At 32.9% G+C, this 26371-nt stretch overlaps 1 protein-coding gene across 1 annotated transcript in view; it reads right to left on the reverse strand.

Moving 5' to 3' along the window:
- The window catches only part of MFS9 (major facilitator superfamily transporter 9), a 38970-nt gene that overhangs the window by 8417 nt on the left and 4182 nt on the right, over positions 1–26371 (reverse strand). The window contains exon 2 of the mRNA XM_075303847.1: positions 14489–14713. Coding sequence (XP_075159962.1) covers positions 14489–14535 — 47 coding nt within the window. The 5' untranslated portion in view covers positions 14536–14713. The remainder of the gene's footprint in view (positions 1–14488; positions 14714–26371) is intronic.

Here is a 26371-nt window from a genome sequence, read left to right on the forward strand (position 1 = left end):
ATGAACTGATATGAACCAATACCTGCATGGTTGGTGGAGTCCATATACTAACACCACGTACCAAATTTCAACTGAATCAGATGAATTTTGGTCTTCCAAGAGGCTCCGGAGGTCAAATCTGGTGATCGGTTTATATGGGGCCTATATATAATTATGGACCTATGTGGACCAATTTTTGAATAGCTGTTAGAGACCTTATACTAACACCATGTACCAAATTTCAGCCGAATCGGATCAAATTTGCTTCTCTTAGAGGGTCTGCAAGCCAAATTTGGGGGTCCGTTTATATGGGGGCTATACGTAAAAGTGGACCGATATGGCCCATTTGCAATACCGTCCGACCTACATCAATAACAACTACTTGTGCTAAGTTTCAAGTCGATAGCTTGTTTCGTTCGGAAGTTAGCGTGAGTTCAACAGACGGACGGACGGACAGACATGCTCATATCGACTCAGAATTTCACCACGACCCAGAATATATATACTTTATGGGGTCTTAGAGCAATATTTCGATGCGTTACAAACTTAATGGCAAAGTTAATATACCCCCATCCTATGGTGGAGGGTATAAAAATAAAAATATTTTTGAAAAACTAACTATTCTCTTTCATTGATAGGCTAAAAAGTTTCCGAACCGCCCTCGTATATACAGTAGTAAGTTCGGCCGGGCCGAATCTTAAATACCCACCACCATGAATCAAATATAATTGTTTCCTTGGAAAATTTCAGGGGGGTTTGATGACAGATATTTTCCCAAGCAGATCAGTCTAACCTGTACGCTTCCCAAAGATAAATGTAAAGATTTTACCTATGAAGACTAGATCAGATTCTGAATTTATAAGAACCATTATTTGTTTGAGTTTTAGAGGAATCATAAACATGTCTTGTAAGTGTTCAAGAAAATGATGAAATAACGCCTGGATTTGAAATCTAAAATCTGTGAATTTTCATCCCAATTATTTAATTGACTACGAGAAGTAAAATCTGGAAATTTGCATTCAGTTTCAAGCAATTTTCATGATCAGTGCACCTTTTATACACTGAAAAAAAAAAATATTGACCTAATATGCAATTTAAATTTTAGGACTCAAAATTTACGCAATGCTAAGGACAAAATTCTATAAAATAATGACATTATAATTAAAAGAAAGTTTATAATCCTTGCTTCAAAAAGTTTTTTCATTAAATTTAGGACACAAATCTTGAAATTTTGCGTATCTCTGTTGAAGTTGTAGATCTTTGAAGTAAGGCAAATGTTCCTTAAAATAAAGAAAAACTTTTTAATTTAAAGAAATCGTCTTTAACTCAGCTGACATATTGAATTTTTAAATTTAAGATAAAAATGCTTCAAATATAGGCTAAGACTTATTTTATGTATATTTGGTATATTTGGTTTAAAGTTTTTTTAGCATTAAGAAAACAGTTTTTATTTTGAAGTACTTGGCATAATTTGGATTTTGAAACTACAATTTCTAGAAACCCTAGGAGGTAAATTGGGAATTCGGTGTAATGGGGACCAAAACATGGAAGGATACACACAGTATTCAGCATATTTAATTTTAATTCTAAAATCTAGACCCCCAAATCGGTGGGCCGGTTTATAAGGGAGCTATATCAAAAACTGTACCGATACCCAAAATATTCGGCACACGCCTTTATGGTCCTAGAATACCTCTAGATTTCCAATTTCAGGCAAATTGGTTAAAAACTACGGATTCTAGAAGCCCAAGAAGTAAAATCGGGAAATCGGTCTATGTGGGGGCTATACCAAAACATGGACCTATAATCACCATTTTCGGCACATCTCTTTATGGTCCTAGAATACCTCTAGATTTCCAATATCAGGCAAAATGGGTAAAAACTACGGATTCTAGAAGCCCAAGAAGTAAAATCGGGAGATCAGTCTATATGGGGGCTATATCAAAAACTGTACCGATACTCAATATATTCGGCACACCCCTTTATGATCCTAGAATACCTCTAGATTTCCAATTTCAGGTAAATTGGATAAAAACTCCGGATTCTAGAAGCCCAAGAAGTAAAATCGGGAGATCGGTCTATATGGGGACTATATCAAAACATGGACCGATAATCACCATTTTCGGCACATCTCTTTATTTTCCTAGAATACCTCTAGATTTCCAATTTCAGGTAAATTGGATAAAAACTTCGGATTCTAGAAGACCAAGAAGTAAAATCGGGAGATCGGTATAAATGGGGGCTATATCAAAACATGGACCGATACACCCCATTTTCGGCACACCTCCTTGTGGTCCTAGAATACCTCTAGATTTATAATTTCAGGTAAATTGGATACAAACTACGGATTCTAGAAGCCCAAGAAATAAAATTGGGAGATCGGTCTATATGGGGACTATATCAAAACATGGACAGGTACTCACCATTTTCGGTACACCTCTTTAAGGTCCTTGAATACCTCTAGATTTCCGATTTGAGGCAAATTGGGTAAAAATTACGGATTCTAGAAGCACAAGAAATAAAATCGGGAGATCGGTCTATATGGGGGCTATATCAAAACATGGACCGATACACCACACTTTCGGCACACCTCTTTATGGTCCTAGAATACCTCTAGATTTCCAATTTCAGGTAAATTGGATTAAAACTACGGATTATAGAAGTTCAAGAAATAAAATCGGGAGATCGGTCTATATGGGGGCTATATCAAAACATAGACCGGTACTCACCATTTTCGGTACACATCTTTAGGATCCTAGAATACCTAAAGATTTCAAATTTCAGGCAAATTGGATTAAAACTACGGATTATAGTAGCTCCAGAAGTAAAATCGGGAGATCGGTCTATATGGGGCTATATCAAAACATGGACCAATACACCCCATTTTCGGCACACCTCTTTATGGTCCTAGAATACCTTTAGATTTCCAATTTCAGGTAAATTGGATAAAAACTACGGATTCTAGAAGCCCAAGAAGTAAAATCGGGAGATCGGTCTATAGGAGACTATATCAAAACATGAACCGATAGGCACCATTTTCGGTACACTTTTTGATGGTCCTAAAATAACTCTAGATTTACAATTTCAGGCAAATTGGATAAAAACTACAGTTGTTATAAGCCCAAGACCCCAAATCGGGAGGTCGGTTTATATGGGGACTCTATCAAAACTTGGACCGATATAGCCCATCTTCGAACTTGACCAGCCTGCAAACAAAAAGCCATTATTGAAGGCTGTAGCGTGATTACAATAGACAGACCAGGGTTGGCCTGTCACAAACTGTGACTTTTGCGACATACGTTTGCGACGGTATAATACGTATGTCGCAAAAGTCGTAAACCTACTGTAGAAAACCAAATTTTGAATAGAAGAAATCCTGAACATTTTTTAATTTAGTTTGACAGCATTTGCTGTGAGTTTCTGTAGAAATTTGTGAAAGTTTTCCCATGGTCAAGCCTATTTTCTTAGGTGGTATCGAAATTCCCGTTAGTGAGTGTGTAAAATACCTTGGAGTTATATTGGACAGGAGACTGAACTTAAAACTAAGAAAGGACGAGAAAATCCACGGTTACCCTGTACTCGTGCAAAAGGCAATAGGGAAAATGTGGGGACTAAAACCGAAAATTGTAACATTCCTAAGAATTGAAACTTCTTCGCACCTACCATCGTCTTGGATATCATCGAATTCGCTGCCTAGCCGACGCGACTAAAGTATTTTCAATTTGCGACTTTTGTTACTTTTTCTACATTTACGACGCGTATGTGACGTTTACGATGTTTACAACTTTGCGACAGTCGCAAACCTAAAAAAGTTTGATACAGACCATCTCTGAGACAGACAGACGGACATTTTTATCTCGTCTTAGAACTTCTCCCTGATCAAGAATATATATAGTTTATATAGTCGGAAATCGATATTTCGATGTGTTACAAACGGAATGACAAACTTATTATACCCCCGTCACCATTCTATGAAAACCGGTTATTTGGAATCCTATTTCTACTTTACTCCCACGATTGTGGTTTATTTTTTTCCATTTGAAAAATCTGTTCCATTGTTCCCCCCTAAAACTACGGCTAGATTATGCAAATTCCCAATAGTTGTAGTTCACACTGTATAGTCACTTTCGCTTTCATAATTGAACGCAAGCAATTCACATTTGAACGTCTAAAAGAGACCGCATGTAAGGGGTTCAGTTTGTATTCACAAGCATATTCCCATGCTTCGTCAGCTGTGCTAATATTTCATTCACAGTTCAATACACTCGACAAAATGCACAACCATTTGAAATGGCCATAAATGTTAATGACCGAAAAACATTTGCATCAAGATCGTATACACGTTGTTTTTTTTTTTTATTATGATAATAAATTTCAAATAATTTCTGGATCAACGATATAGTGATGATTGTGATTTTTGTTTTCAATCTGTGTTGAAGATAGTTTCTTCAGTCACGTGCCGCCGGTATTAATTGATGTTGACATAATTCATGAATGAAATTTTAATATGGATCGTTTTGAGTGACTATGTCAGTATAATATTGTAACCTTATTTAAAAAAATGTGATAAGTCCACTCACATCAAAAAATTTTCTTAAAAAAAATTGTTTAATATTTTAGTTCATAGTTTTTTTTTACAATATAAAGTCATTTACATTCGAGTGTAAATATTTGACTCGTTCACTTTTGTTTTCCGTGGCTATTTCTTGGGATCATTAATCATTAAAACAAGATTGTGGATATATGCGGATTTTTTGTACAAATTTAATAAAACTTGATTGCAACTTGTTTAGCAAATTATTTCTTGTCATGTTGCTGGAGGAAGCAATAAGCTGATACCAGGTCAAATTAGGTCATGCCACACTCACACATATGGTAAGTATTTATTGGTTTTTTTAAGTCTAATTGTAATTGTGTTCGATATCATATGCACCAATAAGACTGTTTTATTTTAATGCTGGATGCAACACCATTACACTGGTGATCTACACAGAAAGAAATTTCGCTTGAAACTTCAAATTAAAAAATTTGAACGGATACAATTACCTTTTGAATTTTATTAAGAAAACAAGTAAGGAAAGTCTAAAGTCGGGCGGGCCGACTATATTATACCCTGCACCACTTTGTAGATCTAAATTTTCGATACCATATCACATCCGTCAAATGTGTTGGGTGCTATATATAAAGGTTTGTCCCAAATACATACATTTAAATATCACTCGATCTGGACAGAATTTGATAGACTTCTACAAAATCTATAGACTCAAAATTTAAGTCGGCCAATGCACTAGGGTGGAACACAATTTTAGTAAAAAAATATGGGAAACATTTAAATCTGAAGCAATTTTAAGGGAACTTCGCAAAAGTTTATTTACGATAATGCTCGATATATATGTATTAGAAGTTTAGGAAAATTAGAGTCATTTAACAAGGAAAATGTTGGTATTTTGACCATTTTTGTCGAAAGCAGAAAAACATATATATGGAATCTATATCTAAATCTGAACCGATTTCAATCAAATTTGGCACACTTGACTATACTACCAATTGTACTCCTTGTGCAAAATGTTGGTATTTTGACCATTTTTGTCGAAAGCAGAAAAACATATATATGGAAGCTATATCTAAATCTGAACCGATTTCAATCAAATTTGGCACACTTGACTATACTACCAATTGTACTCCTTGTGCAAAATTTCAAGCTAATCGGGATAAAACTCTGGCTTCTGGGTCCATATAAGTGCATATCGGGCGAAAGATATATAAATTACGACCTAGATTTTGATCACAAAAATGTGTTCACAGACAGACGGGCAGACGGGCAGACGGACATGGTTATATCGACTCAGGAACCCACCCTGAGCATTATTTCTTAAAACACCATGTGTCTATCTCGTTTCCTTCTGGGTGTTACAAACATATGCACTAACTTATAATACCCTGTCCCACAGTGTGGCGCAGGGTATAACAAGTGAGTAAAGTAGAAAGTCGGGCGGGGCCGACTATATCATACCCTAAACCACCCCTACTGAATTAGTAAACATAAGCATTTGTGGGGTATCATTGGTATAGGTTTTCGAGATTTCCATATTTAAGAACATAAAGGGGGGTACATGTTTATGGGAGTCTTGTAACAATCTGAGCAGAAATGTCTGATATTAGGAGCTATAACAGATTGGCTGATAAGTCCCCGGTCTAACAAAGCACATTTTTTTTTGTCAAAATTCGTTTTTATTATTCAACATAGTTCCCTTCAAGAGCGATACAACGATTATAACGACCTTCCAATGTTTTGGATACCATTTTGGTAGTACTCCTTCGGTTTTGCCTCAAAATAGTCCTCAGTTTCGGCGACCACCTCTTCATTTCATCCCAATTTTTTCCCTGCGAGCATCGTTTTGAGGTATGAGAACAAGAAAAAGTCGCTGGGGGCCAGATCTGGTGAATACGGTGGGTGGGGAAGCAATTCGAAGCCCAATTCATGAATTTTTGCCATCGTTCTCAATGACTTGTGGCACCACGGTGCGTTGTCTTGGTGGAACAACACTTTTTATACCCTCCACCATAGGATGGGGGGTATATTAACTTTGTCATTCCGTTTGTAACACCCCATAAAGTATATATATTCTGGGTCGTGGTGAAATTCTGAGTCGATCTGAGCATGGCCGTCCGTCCGTCCGTCCGTCTGTTGAAATCACGCTAACTTCCGAACGAAACAAGCTATCGACTTGAAATTTGACACAATTGATGTAGGTCGGATGGTATTGCAAATGGGCCATATCGGTCCACTTTTACGTATAGCCCCCATATAAACGGACCCCCAAATTTGGTGTGCGAGGCCTCTAAGAGAAGCAAATTTCATCCGATCCGGCTGAAATTTGGTACATGGTGTTAGTATATGGTCTCTAACAACCATGAAAAAGTTGGTCCACATCGGTCCATAATTATATATAGCCCCCATATAAACCGATCCCCCGATTTGGCTTGCAGAGCCTCTAAGAGAAACAAATTTCATCCGATCCGGCTGAAATTTGGTACATGGTGTTGGTATATGTTCGCTAATGACCACGCAAAAATTGGTCCACATCGGCCCATAATTATATATAGCCCCCATAAAACCGATCACCAGATTTGACCTCCGGAGCCTCTTGGAAGACCAAAATTCATCTGATTCAGTTGCAAATTGGTACGTGATGTTAAAATATGGCCTCAAACACTCATGCAAAAATTGGTCGATATCGGTCCATAATTATATATAGCCCCGATAGAAACCGATCCCCAGATTTGACCTCCGGAGCCCCTTGGAAGAGCAAAATGCATCCGATTCGGTTGAAATTTGGCACGTGATGTTAGTATATGGTATCCAACAACCATGCAGGAATTGGTTCCTATCAGTCCATAATTATATATAGCTCCCATATAAACCGATCGCCAGATTTGACCTCCGGTGCCTTTTGGAGAAGCAAAATTCATCCGATCTGGTTGAAATTTGGTACGTGGTGGTACTATATGATATTTAGCAACCATGCCAAAAGTGGTCCATATCAGTCCATAATCATTTATAGCCCCCATATAAACCGATCCCGAGATTTGGTTTTGGAGCCTCTTGGAGGAGCAAATTTCATCCGAGTGAGTTGAAACTTGTGGATGACAGTCTTTCGTAGAAGTTTCTACGCAATCCATGGTGGAGGGTACATAAGATTCGGCCTGGCCGAACTTACGGTCGTATATACTTGTTTTCTTTTTCTTTTTTTTTGTGCAATGATGTACCTTTTGTGTATGGAAATATATTGGCCTATAATTTCTGTATAATATTTTTTCTATCACGGGATACGGGTAAGTACTAATAAGACCACACGTGTTTAGTTCATCATCAATCCTAACATCCGAATGTCAATCCAAAGTCAAAGTCAACTTTGTTTCTTTAAATACCGTCTATGTGATTAATTCACGTTGAAGATATTTTGCATTACTTCCATTGTATTCAAAAAGTCAAAGTAATTTTCTTCAATTAAACGAATTCTACAGGACGTTTACCTTCCTAATCTGTTTCGCTCAATAAACCCATGGGCCTACTTTGATTAAGACATTGACGCACTGATGATCAAGAGATTTTCATTATTAAAATCTTTTGATTGAATAAAACCTTCAATGTTAGATTGATTAGAAAAAAAAACGCTTTCCGCAATTAGTTCAGCTCCCTAATAGCTCGACAAGCATGCTGGATGAGTTGTTGACGTGCTGATTTGACGTTTAACGAATTTCCCTTTTAAATCTTTCTAAATTGGGTAATTGAATGTCTGTCATTTGTTGCTTATCTTTATGGTGATCTTAGAGAGATTTCAAACAAAAAAAATCTTATACAAATATGTTGATTTATAAAAAGTATTGTAGGTGGTTAGGCAGAAGCGTAGATATGAATTTATTTAGGGGTAGGGGGGTCGTATAGATAAACCAGAAACATGACTAGAATTTTATTTCCGGAAATGAGTCCACCTCATTCTTATGGAATTTTGAAAATGTTCAACAAAAAAAAAAAAAATAAATAAATAAATTTTCAAAGATCTCCAAATGCCTACGCTCTTGGTATAAACATTAGGTTAAATACTTCTATATAAAAAACACTACCTCTAGTGGCCTTCTTATCATTGTAACTTACTTTTCAAGAGTATGAGGAATTTTTTTTTTATTTACTTGGAGGCAGCCGGGGATCTGGTCTATTATATAATTTCTTTGAAAGCATACAATTGTAAACACTTGAATGTGGGAAGTTTATGATAACCATGTGCCAGCAACGCCAATCACTTATTCCAATTGTCAACGTAATTATATGACGTGATTGTATTTTTTTTTTTCTTTTTGTTTTCTTGCAATGAAATCACTCAAATAGAAAATTCTTAACTAGATTTAGTATTTTCTTACAATTCTTGTTGTTGAACTTAAACGATTTGTTTCCTTGTTCATGATCACTTGACTAATTGAGTGCATAGTAAAAACTGGAAATTTAAAATCCTGTTATTTTGTTTTTGTTTTCTTTTAATTCTGACAAAAGAGGCTTGGTATGTAAATTTAGTGAATGGCAACTGGTTTGAGGAATGTGAAACAAAGTGTGAAGAAATTTATTACTAACGTGTATATAAAGAGCCTTTGCGAATGAGATTTCTTATTCGGTTGAAGGATAATAATCAGAATTAAAAAGTACGGAAAGTCTAAAGTCGGGTGGGGCCGACTATATGATACCCTGCACCACTTTGTAGATCTAAATTTTCGATACCATATCAAATCCGTCAAATGTGTTGGGGGGCTATATTAAAGGTTTGTCCCAAATACTTGAATTTAAATATCACTCGATCTGGACAGAATTTGATAGACTTCTACAAAATCTATAGACTCAAAATTTAAGTCGGCTAATGCACTAGGGTGGAAGACAATGTTAGTAAAAAAATACGGGAAACATTTAAATGTGAAAAGTTCGCAAAAGTTTATTTATGATTTATCGCTCGTATATATGTATTAGAAGTTTAGGAAAATTAGAGTAATTTTTACAACTTTTCGACTAAGCAGTGGCGATTTTACAAGGCAAATGTTGGTATTTTGACCATTTTTGTCGAAATCAGAAAAACATATATATGGGAGATATATCTAAATCTGAACCGATTTCAACCAAATTTGGCACGCATAGCTACAATGCTAATTCTACCCCCTGTGCAAAATTTCAACTAAACCGGAGCAAAAAATTGGCCTCTGTGGTCATATGAGTGTAAATCGGGCGAAAGCTATATATGGGAGCTATATCTAAATCTGAACCGATTTCAATAAAATTTGGCACACTTGACTACACTACTAATTGTACTCCTAGTGCAAAATTTCAACTAAATTGGAGCAAAAAATTGGCCTCTGTGGTCATATGAGTGTAAATCGGGTGAAAGCTATATATGGGAGCTATATCTAAATCTGAACTGATTTCAACCAAATTTGGCACGCATAGCTACAATGCTAATTCTACCCTCTGTGCAAAATTTCAACTAAATCGGAGCACAAAATTGGCCTCTGTGGTCATATGAGTGTAAATCGGGCGAAAGCTATATATGGGAGATATATCTAAATCTGAACCGATTTTATTCAAATTTGGCACGCATAGCTACAATGCTAATTCTACTCCCTGTGCAAAATTTCAATTAAATCGGAGCAAAAAATTGGCCTCTGTGGTCATATGAGTGTAAATCGGGCGAAAGCTATATATGGGAGATATATCTAAATCTGAACCGATTTCATTCAAATTTGGCACGCATAGCTACAATGCTAATTCTACTCCCTGTGCAAAATTTCAATTAAATCGGAGCAAAAAATTGGCCTCTGTGGTCATATGAGTTTAAATCGGGCGAAAGCTATATATGGGAGCTATATCTAAATCTGAACCGATTTCAATAAAATTTGGCACACTTGACTACACTACTAATTGTACTCCTAGTGCAAAACTTCAACCAAATTGGGTAAAACTCTGGCTTCTGGGACCGTATTAATCCATGTCGGGCTAAAGATATATATGGGAGCTATATCTAAATCTGAACCGATTTCAACCAAATGCTACAATGCTAATTCTACCCCCTGTGCAAAATTTCAACTAAATCGGAGCAAAAAATTGGCCTCTGTGGTCATATGAGTGTAAATCGGGCGAAAGCTATATATGGGAGATATATCTAAATCTGAACCGATTTCATTCAAATTTGGCACCCATAGCTACAATGCTAATTCTACTCCCTGTGCAAAATTTCAACTAAATTGGAGCAAAAAATTGGCCTCTATGGTCATATGGGTGTAAATCTGGTGAAAGCTATATATGGGAGCTATATCTAAATTGGCCTCTGTGGTCATATGAGTGTAAATCGGGCGAAAGCTATATATGGGAGCTATATCTAAATCTGAACCGATTTCAATAAAATTTGGCACACTTGACTACACTACTAATTGTACTCCTAGTGCAAAATTTCAACCAAAATGTCGGGCGAAAGATATATATGGGAGCTATATCTAAATCTGAACCGATTTCCTCCAAAATCAATAGGGTTATATTCTGAGCCATAATACATACTTGTGCCAAATTTGAAGTCGATTGGACTAAAACTGCGACCTAGACTTTGATTACAAAAATGTGTTCACGGACAGACGGACAGACGGACATCGCTATATCGACTCAAGAGCCCACCCTGAGCATTTTTGCCAAAGACACCATGTGTCTATCTTGTCCCCTTCTGGGTGTTGCAAACATATGCACTAACTTATAATACCCTGTTCCACAGTGTGGAGCAGGGTATAAAAATCCAAGTTATTACGGATACCTCAAAGTAAAAATTTTTTTCTTGTGTCCAAAAAAAATTTAAATCAATGATGCCAAATCCTCAAAATAAGTCTTAGCCTATATTTGAAGCGTTTTTATTTTAAATCTTAAGTTTGAATATTTCCGTTAATTTAAGGACAAATTCTTTAAATCAAAAATGTGTTTCGTTACTTTAAGGAAAATTTGCCTTAGTTCAAAAACATGCGACCTTAGAGGAGGGACGCAAATTTACTAAATTTGTGTCCTAAATTTAAAGCAATACATTTTTGAAGTAAAGTTTCTAAATTTTATTTTAAACAAAATTTCATTATTTTAAAGAAATTTTTCCTTAATATTTTGTAAATTGCGCATCCTAATATTTAGGTTGCGTAATCTTTAATATCACGTAAATATTTTTTTTCAGTGTAGTCCACACGTCTTTAAAAAAAAACAAGTAAGGAAAGTCTAAAGCCGGGCGGGGCCGACTATATTATACCCTGCACCACTTTGTAGATCCAAATTTTCGATACCATATCACATCCGTCAAATGTGTTGGGGGCTATATATAAAGGTTTGTCCCAAATACATACATTTAAATATCACTCGATGTGGACAGAATTTGATAGACTTCTACAAAATCTACAGACTCAAAATTTAAGTCGGCTAATGCACTAGGGTGGAACACAATGTTAGTAAAAAAATATGGGAAACATTTAAATGTAAAGCAATTTTAAGGAAACTTCGCAAAAGTTTATTTATGATTTATCGCTCGATTTACATGTATTAGAAGTTTGGGAAAATTAGAGTCATTTTTACAACTTTTCGACTAAACAGTGGCGATTTTACAAGGAAAATGTTGGTATTTTGACCATTTTTGTCGAAATCAGAAAAACATATACATGGGAGCTATATCTAAATCTGAACCGATTTCAACCAAATTTGGCACGCATAGCTACAATGCTAATTCTACTCTCTGTGCAAAATTTTAACTACATCGGAGCAAAAAATTGGTCTCTGTGGTCATATGAGTGTAAATCGGGCGAAAGCTATATATGGGAGCTATATCTAAATCTGAACCGATTTCAACCAAATTTGGCACGCATAGCCACAATGCTAATTCTACTCCCTGTGCAAAATTTCAACTAAATCGGAGCAAAAAATTGGCCTCTGTGGTCATATGAGTGTAAATCGGGCGAAAGCTATATATGGGAGATATATCTAAATCTGAACCGATTTCAACCAAATTTGGCACGCATAGCTACAATGCTAATTCTACTCCCAGTGCAAAATTTCAACTAAATCGGTGCCAAAGATTGGCCTCTGTGGTGATATGAGTGTAAATCGGGCGAACGATATATATGGGAGCTATATCTAAATCTGAACCGATTTCAATAAAATTTTGCACACTTGACTACACTGCTAATTCTACTCCCTGTGCAAAATTTCAACCTAATTGGGGTAAAACTCTGGCTTCTGGGACCGTATTAGTGCATATCGGGCGAAAGATATATACGGGAGCTATATCTAAATCTGAACCGATTTCAATGAAATTTGGCACACTTGACTATAGTACTAATTGTTCTTCTTGTGCAAAATTTTAAGCCAATTAGGGTAAAACTCTGGCTTCTGGGGCCATATAAGTCCATATCGGGCGAAATATATATATGGGAGCTATATCTAAATCTGAACCGATTTCTTCCAAAATCAATAGGGATCTATTCTGAGCCAAAACACATACTCGTGCCAAATTTGAAGTCGATTGGACTAAAACTGCGACCTAGACTTTGATTACAAAATTTATTCACGGACAGACGGACATGGCTATATCGACTCAGGAGCCCACCCTGACCATTTTTGCCAAAGACACCATGTGTCTATCTCGTCTCCTTCTGGGTGTTGCAAACATATGCACTAACTTATAATACCCTGTTCCACAGTGTGGAGCAGGGTATAATTATACTTCCCTGTGGAACGAGATTCCTATTGTCCCAATCTACTAAGCAGTGAGCGAGATACCTACTATACCTATCTACTAACCGCAGTCAAAAAGCAATTATATTTCTGAGTTTTCTCACAATGCCTATAAGACTGGACAAAGAGCTGTAAGATATGGGCAAAGAGCTGGATCCATTAAAAAAATGGTTGACGGATACCCTCAGTGGTACTCTCTTAATTCAATATTGTCTTTTTCCCTAAAGTTAGTTAGATGATTTTTGCCAACATTAAAAGTCGATTTGATTCGAATTTCAAAAATATCAGTATCGAATCGTATTTAAAAATTACAAAAATTCGAATCCGACTTTTTTGACAAAAAGTCTGTTATTCGAAAAGTCGATTTTCGACTTTTGTATCTCTCGATACAAGAGTATTCTTCTTTCCAATCCTGGAAACACATTTGAAACGAAGAAGTTGTTTTAATTTGTCTTTTATCTCCTTAATCGCAGTAAAATGCTTTCTATACATCGATGCATTCAGTTTTGAGATAAAGATAATCTTACTCGTTCATATTCACCTCAAACCTGTCCATATAAATTTCTCTTAAAATCATTTATAAAATAAATAATATCGTCTAAAATCAAAAAACGATTTGAATCGAATTTCAAAAATATCAACATAGAATCGAATTTGATTATTGCAAATAATCCACTTACACTTTTCTTAATCTTCTTTTTTAACGAAACATCGATTAGTGGAAAATCGATTTTGTCGCTAGTCCATTTGAGATTCAAATATAATTCTCTGCGGATTGAGATTTCTATTATTCCAATCTACGATGAACTGAACGAGATTCCTATCGTCCCCATCTACTATGTAGCGAAAATTCAGCGAATTAGCCATTCTCTTTCTAAATAGGTATTTACAGTTTCTATAAGATTGGGCAAGAATTAGCGTTGCCAACATTGTCACTAAAATTCGCCAGATTTTGCCCCCACTGCTATGTAGAATACGAGATTCCTACTGTTCCTACCTACGATATAGCAAAATCGCAGCCAAGGAGCTGTGGTTTTGAGGTATTAATTAAACAATGAATAGACAATTTTCCACGTATCCTGTATCTTAAGTTCAATGTGATATCTATCGCAAATCACACATTTATTGAGCTCTATAAAGTAACAGGATTATGGCTCATTTACTACTCGATAGTTTAAATTGTCAATAGAATTATTAAAGAATACAAATATTTGAACTTACGGATCTCGTGTATTTGCCTCCAATTGATGACTGTTCTCCTTTTCCATTTTTGATGATTTGTTTCGATGTTATTTCATAAACTTAAGATGTTAATATAAGGCGGGATAATGCTATCGTTCACACACTGTTTTTTCAAATGTAAACTTCATGAAAAATTTCTTATAACATGCACCACTCGTCGATGTATGAATGGACGGACAGTCAACAAAAAGTTTGATCGGTAATCTGTAAATGAACAAGATAAAAAAATGGTATTAAATTCGAATTACATACAAAACGAAATATTTTGTGAAACACGCTATGTAATAATATTGCCCGATTATATCTAATTCAAAAATGTTTTGTAAACCAATTTAATTATAATTTGTCGGGGAATGAAAAAAAAACATGCAAAATTCTTCAGGGTGAGGATTATTGCTTGTACATTCAAAAAAAAAAAAACTTGATTACAAAGATTTTGATCCTCCCTTAAGTATTTAGGTATTAATTACTAGCCAACAAGGTGGTTTCTTTAAAATGGAGATATGTTTTGGGAGCTATCTAGTTTTAAATCTAGGCTCTATGAAACTCATTTATCGAATTTTCATTATCTGTTTGTGATATATTAACAAAGCTATTTATATATTATTCTTCAAAGTAAAATCAAAGTTTAATTAAAAAAGCTCTAACCCAAAGATTCAATATTTCAGTTAATTTAAAAATATCTTTAAATCGAAAATATTTTTCCTTACTTTAAAAAATCAAAGACACAGAGAGACTTAAATTTCAAAGATTCGTTTCCTAAATTTAATGATAAAATTAAAAAAAAAAAGTATGAGCTTTCATTTAATTATAGTTTCTTTATTTTTATGAAATTTGTCCCTAATATTGTTTAAATTGTGTATACTAAAAGTAGGTCAATATATTTTCCTTTTTTGTATCCCTATTTCGGTCTAATAGAATTTGTAAAGCCTTACTCAGAAAAATAATTGGTCTTTGGCTGCGATTTCGCTACATAGTAGATGGGGGCAGTAGCAATCTCGTCCACTGCATAGTAGATTGAGGCAGTAGGAATCTCGTTCAGCAGGGAATTACATCTCAAACCCAAATAGACTAGGGATCACGGTTGTCACTCGTACCAAAATTTTAAGAAGATTTTATCAAAACTCTACCAAATTTAAAAAAAAATATTTTGAAATTTTTGATCACATATTTGGGGTTAATATGAAAAAAGTCGTTTTCATCGAAGGAAATGTTTTATTTTTTTTATTTTAGTACTTTATTTCAATATTTTCAATAGTATCTATTATGATTCTTTTAGCGACAATATCTAGGGTGTATAAACATCCCTTGAATTGTATGTGTGTCGAATTTTAAATGTTTCAACGATGTTAGCTTGCACCAATAAAGGAAGGTTACTATTTCTACAAAAAGGGAGAACTTACAATGGCCTTTGATAGTATGACCGAAAATTAAAATTTTTAAAGATATTGAAATTTTTTATAGAAACTTTTTTATTTTTATTTCCTATATCAAAATTTTATTTGTATAGACAATTTTGTCAAAATTGTATTTCTATAGATAATTTTGTCAAAATGTTATTTCTATAGGAAATTTTGTCAAAATTTTATTTTTATAGAAAATTTTGTCAAAATTTTATTTCTATAGAACATTTTGTCAAAATTTTGTTTCTATAGAAAATTTTGTCAAAATATTATTTCTATTTCTATTGAAATTGAATTGAATTGAATTGAAATTTTGTCAAAATATTATTTCTATAGACAATTTTGTCAAAATTTTATTTTTATAGAAAATTTTGTCAAGATTTTATTTCTATAGAAAATTTTGTCAAAATATTATTTCTATAGAAAATTTTGTCAAAATTTTTTTCTATAGGAAATTTTGTCAAAAGTTTATTCATAGGAAATTTTGTCAAAATTTTATTTCTATAGAAAATGTTGTTAACATTTTATTTCTATAGAAAATTTTGTTAAAATTTTATTTCTATAGAAAATTTTGTTAAATGTTTATTTATATTGAAAATTTTGTCACAATTTTATTTCTATAGAAAATTTTGTTAACATTTTATTTGCATAGAAAATTTTGTCAAAATTTTATTTCTATAGGAAATTTTGTCAAAATTTTATTTCTATGGAAAATATTGTCAAAATTTAATTTCTATAGAAAATATGTCCAAATTTTATTTCTATAGACAATTTTTTCAAAATTGCATTTCTATAGGAAATTTTGTCAAAATATTATTTCTATTGAAAATTTTGTCAAAATTTGATTTCTATAGAACATTTTGTCAAAATATTATTTCTGTTGAAAATTTTGTCAAAATATTATTTCTATAGACAATTTTGTCAAAATTTTATTTTTATAGAAAATTTTGTCAAAATTTAATTTCTATAGAAAATTTTGTCAAAATATTATTTCTATAGAAAATTTTGTCAACATTTTTTTCTATAGGAAATTTTGTCAAAAGTTTATTCATAGGAAATTTTGACAAAATTTTATTTCTATAGAAAATGTTGTTAACATTTTATTTCTATAGAAAATTTTGTTAAAATTTTATTTCTATAGAAAATTTTGTTAAAATTTTATTTATATTGAAAATTTTTTCAAAATTTTATTTCTATAGAAAATTTGGTTAAAATTTTATTTGCATAGAAAATTTTGTCAAAATTTTATTTCTATAGGAAATTTTGTCAAAATTTTATTTCTATAGAGAATTTTGTCAAAATTGTATTTCTCTGGAAAATATTGTCGAAATTTAATTTATATAGAAAATTTGTCCAAATTTTATTTCTATAGGCAATTTTTTCAAAATTTTGTTTCTATAGGAAATTTTTTCAAAATATTATTTCTATTGAAAATTTTGTCAAAATATTATTTCTATAGGAAATTTTGTCAAAATTTTATTTCTATAGAAAATTTTGTCAAATCTTTATTTCTATACAAAATTTTGTCAACATATTATTTTTATTGACAATTTTGTCAAAATTTTATTTCTATACAAAATTTTGTCAAAATATTATTTTTATTGACAATTTTGTCAAAATTTTATTTCTATAGAAAATTTTGTAAAAATTTTATTTCTATAGAAAATTTTGTCAAAATTGTATTTCTATGGAAAATATTGTCAAAATATTATTTCTATTGAATTATTTTTATAGAAAATTTTATTTCTATAAAAAATTTTGTCAAAATTTTCTTTCTATAGAAAACTGTGTCAAAATTTTATTTCTTTAGAAAATTTTGTTAAATTTGATTTTTATAGAAAATTTTGTTTAAATTGTATTTCTATAGAAATAAAATATAATTTCTATTGAACATTTTGCCAAAATATTATTTCTATTGAAAATTTTGTCAAAATTTTATTTTTATAGAAAATGTTGTTACAATTTTATTTCTATAAGAAATTTTGTCAAAATTTTATTTCTATAGGAAATGTTTTCAAAATATTATTTTTATAAGAAATTGTATTTCTATAGAAAATTTTGTCAAAAATGTATTTCTATAGAAAATTTTGGCAAAAATCTTTTAAAAATTTTTAATTTGTCAAATTTTGTCAATTATTTTTATATAGAATTTTTTTGTCAAAAATTTTTTTCTATACATATTTTGCAAAATCTACCAAAACTTCAAGAATTCTACAAATTTACCAAGCAGTAAATAATCTACAATTTTTGTTAGAATTCTACAAAAATCGAAAAGACTTTTGAGATTAGATCAATATATTTGTGTTATAAATTTAATGAAAAAATTTGAAGCAATGAATTTGAAATTTATTTTAATTATAGGATATTTATTTTTAAAAAAATTAAGGACATTAATATTGTTTAAATTGCGTGTTCTAAAATTAGGTCAATATATTATCCCTAACACGGTTGACAAAGTTGATAGAATTCTACCAAAAATTGTGGATTTTTTAATGTTTGGTAGATTGGTAGAATTCTTAAAGTTTTGGTAGATTTTGCAAATTATTGTTCTAAATAAAGTTTTGAAAAAATGTTCTATATAAATAATTTTTTTAGAAAATGTTCTTTAGAAAAAAGTTTTAAAAAATCTTCTATAGAAGTTAATTTTTTACAAAATTTTCTATAGAAATAAATATGTTGACAAAATTTTCTGTAGAAGTAAAAATTGTAACAAAATTTTAAATAAATTCAATATCTGTTGTTTTGATCTCAGCTTAAAACCATTGTGTTGTCTAAACTAGTAGCTTAACCAACAGAGGAAAAGAATCAAAGAAAATTTTTAATTTTCGTGTTAGATCAGTAAGTTTCCCTTGATGGTGTAAGCTAAACTCCTTATAACGTTTAGAATTCCACGCATGTTTGTAAAACCTTACAATAATTGCTCTTTTGTTGGGATTTCGCTACATAGTAGATGGGTTCAATAGGAATCTCGTTCCCAAGGTAATTATATCTTAAATGGTTTAAGTATACAAAGTCGAAAATTGATCTTTCATACAAGGTCAATATACAAGATACAAGAGACAAATTTTCCAATAAAGCAAAACTTTGTTGGTCTAAAATTTTGTTTCTGAGGAAATTATTAGTTTTTATACCCTTCACCACTACTGTGGTACAGGGTATAATAAGTTTGTGCATTTGTATGTAACGCCAAGAAGGAGTTATCATAGACCAACCTTTTAGTATACGGATTGGCTTAGAATTAAATTCTGAGTCGATTTAGCGATGTCCGTCTGTCTGTCTGTCCGTCTGTCTGTCTGTCTGTCTGTTGATGTATTTTTGTGTGCAAAGTACAGCTCGCAGTTTTAGTCCGATTGTCCTAAAATTTGGTATAGGGTCCTGTTTCGGCTCAAAGACGATCCCTATTGATTTTGGAAAAAATCGGTTAAGATTTAGATATAGCTGCTATATATATTTTTCACCGATCTGGTCATAATTGGCGTGTATATCAACCGATCTTCCTCAAATTCCGTACATCCGAATATTTTGATGAGTCTCGAAAAACTTGCAAAATATCAGCCAAATCGGTTCAGATTTAGATATAGCTCCCATATATAGCTTTCGCCCGATTTACACTCAATTGCCCACAGAGGCCAATTTTTTGCTCCGATTTAGTTGCAATTTTGCATAGGGAGTAGAATTAGCATTGTAACTATGCGTGCCAAATTTTTTTGAAATCGGTTCAGATTTGGTTATATATAGCTTTCGCCCGATTTACACTCATATGACCACAGAGGTCAATTTTTAACTCCGATTTAGTTGAAATTTTGCACAGGGAGTAGAATTAGCATTGTAGCTATGCGTGCCAAATTTGGTTGACATCGGTTCAGATTTAGATATAGCTCCCATATATATGTTTTTCTGATTTCGACAAAAATGGTCAAAATACCAACATTTTCCTTGTTAAATCGCCACTGCTTAGTCGAAAAGTTGTAAAAATGACTCTAATTTTCCTAAAATTCTAATACATACATATCGAGCGATAAATCATAAATAAACTTTTGCGAAGTTTCCTTAAAATTGCTTCAGATTTAAATGTTTCCCATATTTTTTTACTAACGACATACATTTCGAGTCTATAGATTTTGTAGAAGTCTATCAAATTCTGTCCAGATCGAGTGATATTTAAATGTATGTATTTGGGACAAACCTTTATATATAGCCCCCAACACATTTGACGGATGTGATATGGTATCGAAAATTTAGATCTACAAAGTGGTGCAGGGTATAATATAGTCGGCCCCGCCCGACTTTAGACTTTCTTTACTTGTTTTTTTGTATAGAATAGAGCTTTCATTAAGATTCATATTCTCCGCCTTATTTATATTACCGTAATTTGTGTAATAATAATATTTTATTGACATTTTAAAAACTACCACGTAACTTTTGTTTTTTTTTTAATTACATTAACAGCCAGGTCTCGTAATTTATTATCAGAGATAAAAAGATGAAATCTAAATAAAATCCTTACCCTGACATTTGTCATTATTGAGTGTTGTAAAACTGAAAGTATCACTTGTATAAATAATTGTGTTGTCTCAGTCTATTATCATGGGCAACAATGGCGAAAAAAATATCTCATAATTTTCATTATTGACAAAAATAATGAACAATGACAAATTATTAAGCTAAATATTTAATGAATTTGAAACATTCGTGATCACTAGTAATAAGCGATAAGGGCAGGGGTGTAAGATATACGGAAGTTTACCCAGATTTGGCTACCATGGGAATATGGGATAAATTAGCCTCTATTGTGAAAATGTCATGAGCTTCATTACGATTTTCCATGTGTCAACTTAATTGAGTTTTTCAATCGAGTATGCAATTAATTTCATTTTCTATGGCGATTATCAATTTCACTTTTTTCATTTTCATTTTCATTTTCGTTTGTGTTTTTGTTTTTCTATTAAACTCACATGATTTTCAAACTGGCAACTGTTTTAGCTGAAAGAAAGCCTCCTAATACCCAATATGGGTGTGAATGAAAATATCAAAAGATATGATTTATTATTTGCTGGGCCATAAAGATAGACAGTCGTCACTCCAATTGGCATGTGTTCCAAAAGATTTTAAATGAAATTATGATGGATCATTAAAGTTGTAGTATACGATAGTGAATATATCATAAAGATTAACGGATTACGAGGTAGAATAAAAAAAAAACAACAAACTAGTGTTTATCTAAAGATTATTAAAGAAATTTAAAAAAAACAATTATTCCGAGAAAAAAAATCAAATTTTAAATAATAGGCGGCCAATACATTAAATTATTAGATTTCAGTTCGTTTGAAATTTAGAGACAATCTTAAATTACTTTTTTCTCTCTCTTTTTTCTTTCCCTCTCATACAAACAAATGCAATGCTCAAGAGCCACTTGGGTACAATGGGACCATTTTACTATTTTATTTAATGTTTACACACAACAAGACCTGGCCTTATAAGAAGTACATGATTCTCATTTTTTTACATTTTCCAGTTGTTTGTTCTAATAATAACAAGTATGTACGGCCGTAATTTCGGCCAGGCCGAAGCTTATGTACCCTCCACCATGGATTGCGTAGAAAATTCTTCTAAACACTGCCATCCACAATCGAATTACTTAAGTTGCGGTAACGCTTGCCGATGGCAAGGTATCTTAAAACCTCCTAACACCGTCTTCTAAATTGTATGTAAGTCCGTACGTGGTTATATTAAATCAAAAAAGATCGATCAAATACGTATATAATTCAGTTTGACAAAATTTTCTATAGACATAAAAAAATTTTAACAAAATTTTCTATAGAAATTAAATTTTCACAAAATTTTCTATAGAAAGAAAATTTTGACACAATTTTTCACAGAAATAAAATTTTAACAAACTATTCTATAGAAATAAAATTTTAACAAAATTTTCTATAGAAATAAAATTTTGACTAAATTTTCTATAGAAATAAAATTTTGACAAGATTTTCTATAGAAATAACATTTTAACAAAAATTTTCTATAGAAATAAAATTTTGACAACATTTTCTATAGAAGTAAAATTTGGAAAAAAAAATCTATAGAAATAAAATTTGGAAAAAATTTTTGTATGGAAATAAAATTTTGACAAAATTTCTATAGAAATAAAATTTTGACAACATTTTCTATAGAAATAAAATTTTGACTAAATTTTCTATAAAAATAAAATTTTAACAAAAATTTTCTATAGAAATAAAATTTTAACAAAATTTTCTATAGAAGTAAAATTGTGGTAGATTATTTTTGGTTCGAGTGGCAACCATGATTTTGAACCGTTATCATATGCTGACACCACGTACCAAATTTCAACCGGATCGGATGAAATTTGCTTCCCTTAGAGGCTCCGCAAGCCAAATCTGGGGATCGATTTATATGGGGGCTATATATATAATTATGGACCGATATGGACCAATTCCTGCATGGTTGTTGGATACCATATACTAACACCACGTACCAAATTTCAATCGCATCGGATGACTTTTGCTCCTCTAAGAGGCTCCGGAAGTCAAATCTGGGGATCGGTTGATATGGGGGCTATATATAATTATGGGCCGATGTGGACCAATTTTTGCATGGTCATTAGAGAATGTATACCAACACCATGTGCCAAATTTCAGCGGGATTGGATGAAATTTGGTTTTCTTAGAGGCTCCGCAAGCCAAATCGGGTGATCGGTTTATATGGGGGCTATATGTAATTATGGACCGATATGGACCAATTTTTGCATGGTCATTGGAGAACATATACCAACACCATGTACCAAATTTCAGCCGGATCGGATGAAATTTGCTTCTCTTAGAGGCTCCGCAAACCAAATCTGGGGATCGGTTTATTTTTTTTACCCTACTTTATGGGGTCTTAGAGCAATATTTGGATGTGTTACAAACGGAATGACAAAGTTAATATACCCCCATCCTATGGTGGAGGGTATAAAAAAGTAAATATATTGTTTTTAAATTAAAGCGACTGATTTTCATTAGAGCGCTCTCTTTACATCCGAACCATGTGAGTAAGCTCCAAAGAGAATTGTAGAAAGAGAAATGCTCTTAACATGCGAGCCATGTGAAAAAAGCTCCAAAGAGAATTGTATAAAGAGAAATGCTCTTAAATGATGTTCTACTACAATCTGTACTAAGCAAATGAGATCAAGGAGATATTACAGGACAATCCCCAGAAATAGGCGTGATCCTCTTGCAATACAAGCCGCATGAATCAGTTCCAATAAGGGTGGTACGAAAACTAATATAGGGTGGCTGATAAATGTATTGCAACCAACTTCATGTTGCTATCATTTCTAAACCGTTCGTATAAAAACCGGCAGATTTATTCCAGTGACAGTCCATTTTATTACAAGCGTACGAAAGCATTTTGACCCAGCAAGAAAAAAAAAGCGTAGCCCAAAATTTTATTAAAAAACAAGTATGTAAAGTCTAAAGTCGGGCGGGGCCGACTATATTATACCCTGCACCACTTTGTACATCTAAATTTTCGATACCATATCACATGCGTCAAATGTGTTGGGGGCTATATATAAAGGTTTGTCCCAAATACATACATTTAAATATCACTCGATTTGGACAGAAGTATTAGAAGTTTAGGAAAATTAGTCATTTTTACAACTTTTCGACTAAGCAGTGGCGATTTTACAAGGAAAATGTGGGTATTTTGACCATTTTTGTCGAAATCAGAAAAACATATATATGGGAGCTATATCTAAATCTGAACCGATTTCAACCAAATTTGGCACGCATAGCTACAATGCTAATTCTACTCCCTGTGCAAAATTTCAACTAAATCGGAGTTAAAAATTTACCCCTGTGGTCATATGTGTGTAAATCGGGCGAAAGCTATATATGGGAGATATATCTAAATCTGAACCGATTTCAACCAAATTTGGCACGCATAGTTACAATGCTAATTCTATTCCCTATGCAAAATTTCAACTAAATCGGAGCAAAAAATTAGCCTCTGTACGCAAATGAGTGTAAATCGGGCGAAAGCTATATATGGGAGCTATATCTAAATCTGAACTGATTTGGCCGATATATTGCAAGTTTTTCGAGACTTCTAAAATATTCGGATGTACGGAATTTGAGGAAGATCGGTTGATATACATGCCACTTATGACCAGATCGGTGAAAAATATATATGGCAGCTATATCTAAATCTGAACCGATTTTCTCCAAAATCAATAGGGATCGTCTTTGAGCCGAAACAGGGCCCTATACCAAAATTTAGGACAATCGGACTAAAACTGCGAGCTGTACTTTGCACACAAAAATACATCAACAGACAGACGGACAGACAGACACACAGACGGACATCGCTAAATCGACTCAGAATTTAATTCTAAGCCGATCGGTATACTAAAAGAAGGGTCTATGACAATTATTTCTTGGCGTTACATACAAATGCACAAACTTATTATACCCTGTACCACAGTAGTGGTGAAGGGTATAATGAAGGTATTTCGGCCAGTTTTGCCTAAATAGGAAAAACATTTATATGGAATCTATATCGAAATCTGAACCGATTGCAATCAAATTTCACGTGCATAGTTACTATGTTGAATTTACTCCCTGTGCAAAATTACACGTAAATCGGATTACAACTTTGACCTATGTGGTCATATGACGGAAAATCGGGCGAAAGATATATATGGGAGCTATATCAAAATCTGAACCGACTTCAACCAAAATAAACACGCATATGCAGAACCTTAATTATACTGCCTGTGCACAGTTTCAAGTTCAATTCTACCCCCTCTGCAAAATTTCACGTAAATCAGGGTAGCACGTTTGCCTCTGTGGGCATATTAGTCCAAATCGGGCGAATGATATATATGGGAGCTATATCTAAATCTGAACCGACTTCAACTAAATTTTGCACAATTAACGATACTAGAAAACGCACTCCTTGTGCAAAAATTCAAGCAACTCAGGGCAAAACTCTGGCTTTTGAGGCCATATAAATCCAAATCGGACGAAAGATATATATATGGGAGCTATATCTAAATCGGAACCGATTTTAACCAAATTAAGCACACTTAACGATACTATTGCAGAAGCACCGATTTCAACTAAATTTGGCACAATTAACGATACTATTAAACGTACTCCATGTACAAAATTTTAATCAAATCAGGGCAAAACTCTGGCTTTTGAAGCCATATAAGTCAAAATCGGACGAAAGTTATATAGGGGAGCTATATCTAAATCTGAACCGATTTCAACTAAATTTAGCACAATTAACGATACTATTAAACGAACTCGTTGTGCAAAATTTGAAGCAAATCAGGGCAAAACTCTCGCTTTTGGGACCATATAAGTCCAAATCCGACGAAAGATATATATGGGAGCTATATATAAATCTGAACCGATTTAGCTGATATTTGGCAGTTTTTACGGGACTGACAAAACATTCAAAACAAAAAAAAAAACAAGTATATACGGCCGTAAGTTCGGCCAGGCCGAAGCTTATGTACCCTCCATCATGGATTGCGTAGAAACTTCTTCTAAACACTGCCATCCACAATCGAATTACTTAAGTTGCGGTAACGCTTGCCGATGGCAAGGTATCTTAAAACCTCCTAACACCATCTTCTAAATTGTATGTAAGTCCATACGTGGTATATATTAAATCAAAAAAGATCGATCCAATACGTATATAATTCAGTTTGACAAAGTAGACATAACATTTTGACAAAATTTTCTACAGAAATAAAATTTTAACAAAATTTTCTATAGAAATAAAATTTTCACAAAATTTTATATAGAAATAAAAATTTTGACAAAATTTTCTATAGAAATAAACTTTTGACAAAATATTGTATAGAAATAAAATCTTGGTAGATTATTTTTGGCTCGAGTGGCAACCATGATTATGAACCGAATAAAATTTGAACAAAATTTTCTATAGAAATAAAATTTTGAAAATCTTTCTCAAAATTTTGACAAAATTTTCTATATAAATAAAATTTTGGTAGGTTATTTTTGGCTCTAGTGGCAACCATGATTATGAACCGATATGGACCAATTTTTGTGTGATTGGACCAATTTTGGTATGGTTGTTAGCGACCATATACTAACACCACGTTCCTTATTTGAACCGGATCGGATGAATTTTGCTCCTCCAAGAGGCTCCGGAGGTCAAATCTGGAGAACGTTTTATATGGGGGCTATATATAATTATGGACCGATATGGAGCAATTCTGGCACGGTTGTTAAAGATCATATACTAACACCATGTTCAAAATTACAACCAGATTGGATGAAATTTGCTTCTCTTGGAGACTTCGCAAGCCAAATCTGGGGATCGGCTTATATGGGGGCTATATATAATTATGAACCGATGTGGACCAATTTTTGCATGGTTGTTAGAGACCATATAGCAATATCATGTACCAAATTTCAGGCGGATC

Source organism: Haematobia irritans, chromosome 4, assembly GCF_050003625.1.
Source record: "Haematobia irritans isolate KBUSLIRL chromosome 4, ASM5000362v1, whole genome shotgun sequence".
In the NCBI taxonomy this organism is placed as follows: Eukaryota; Metazoa; Arthropoda; class Insecta; order Diptera; family Muscidae; genus Haematobia; species Haematobia irritans.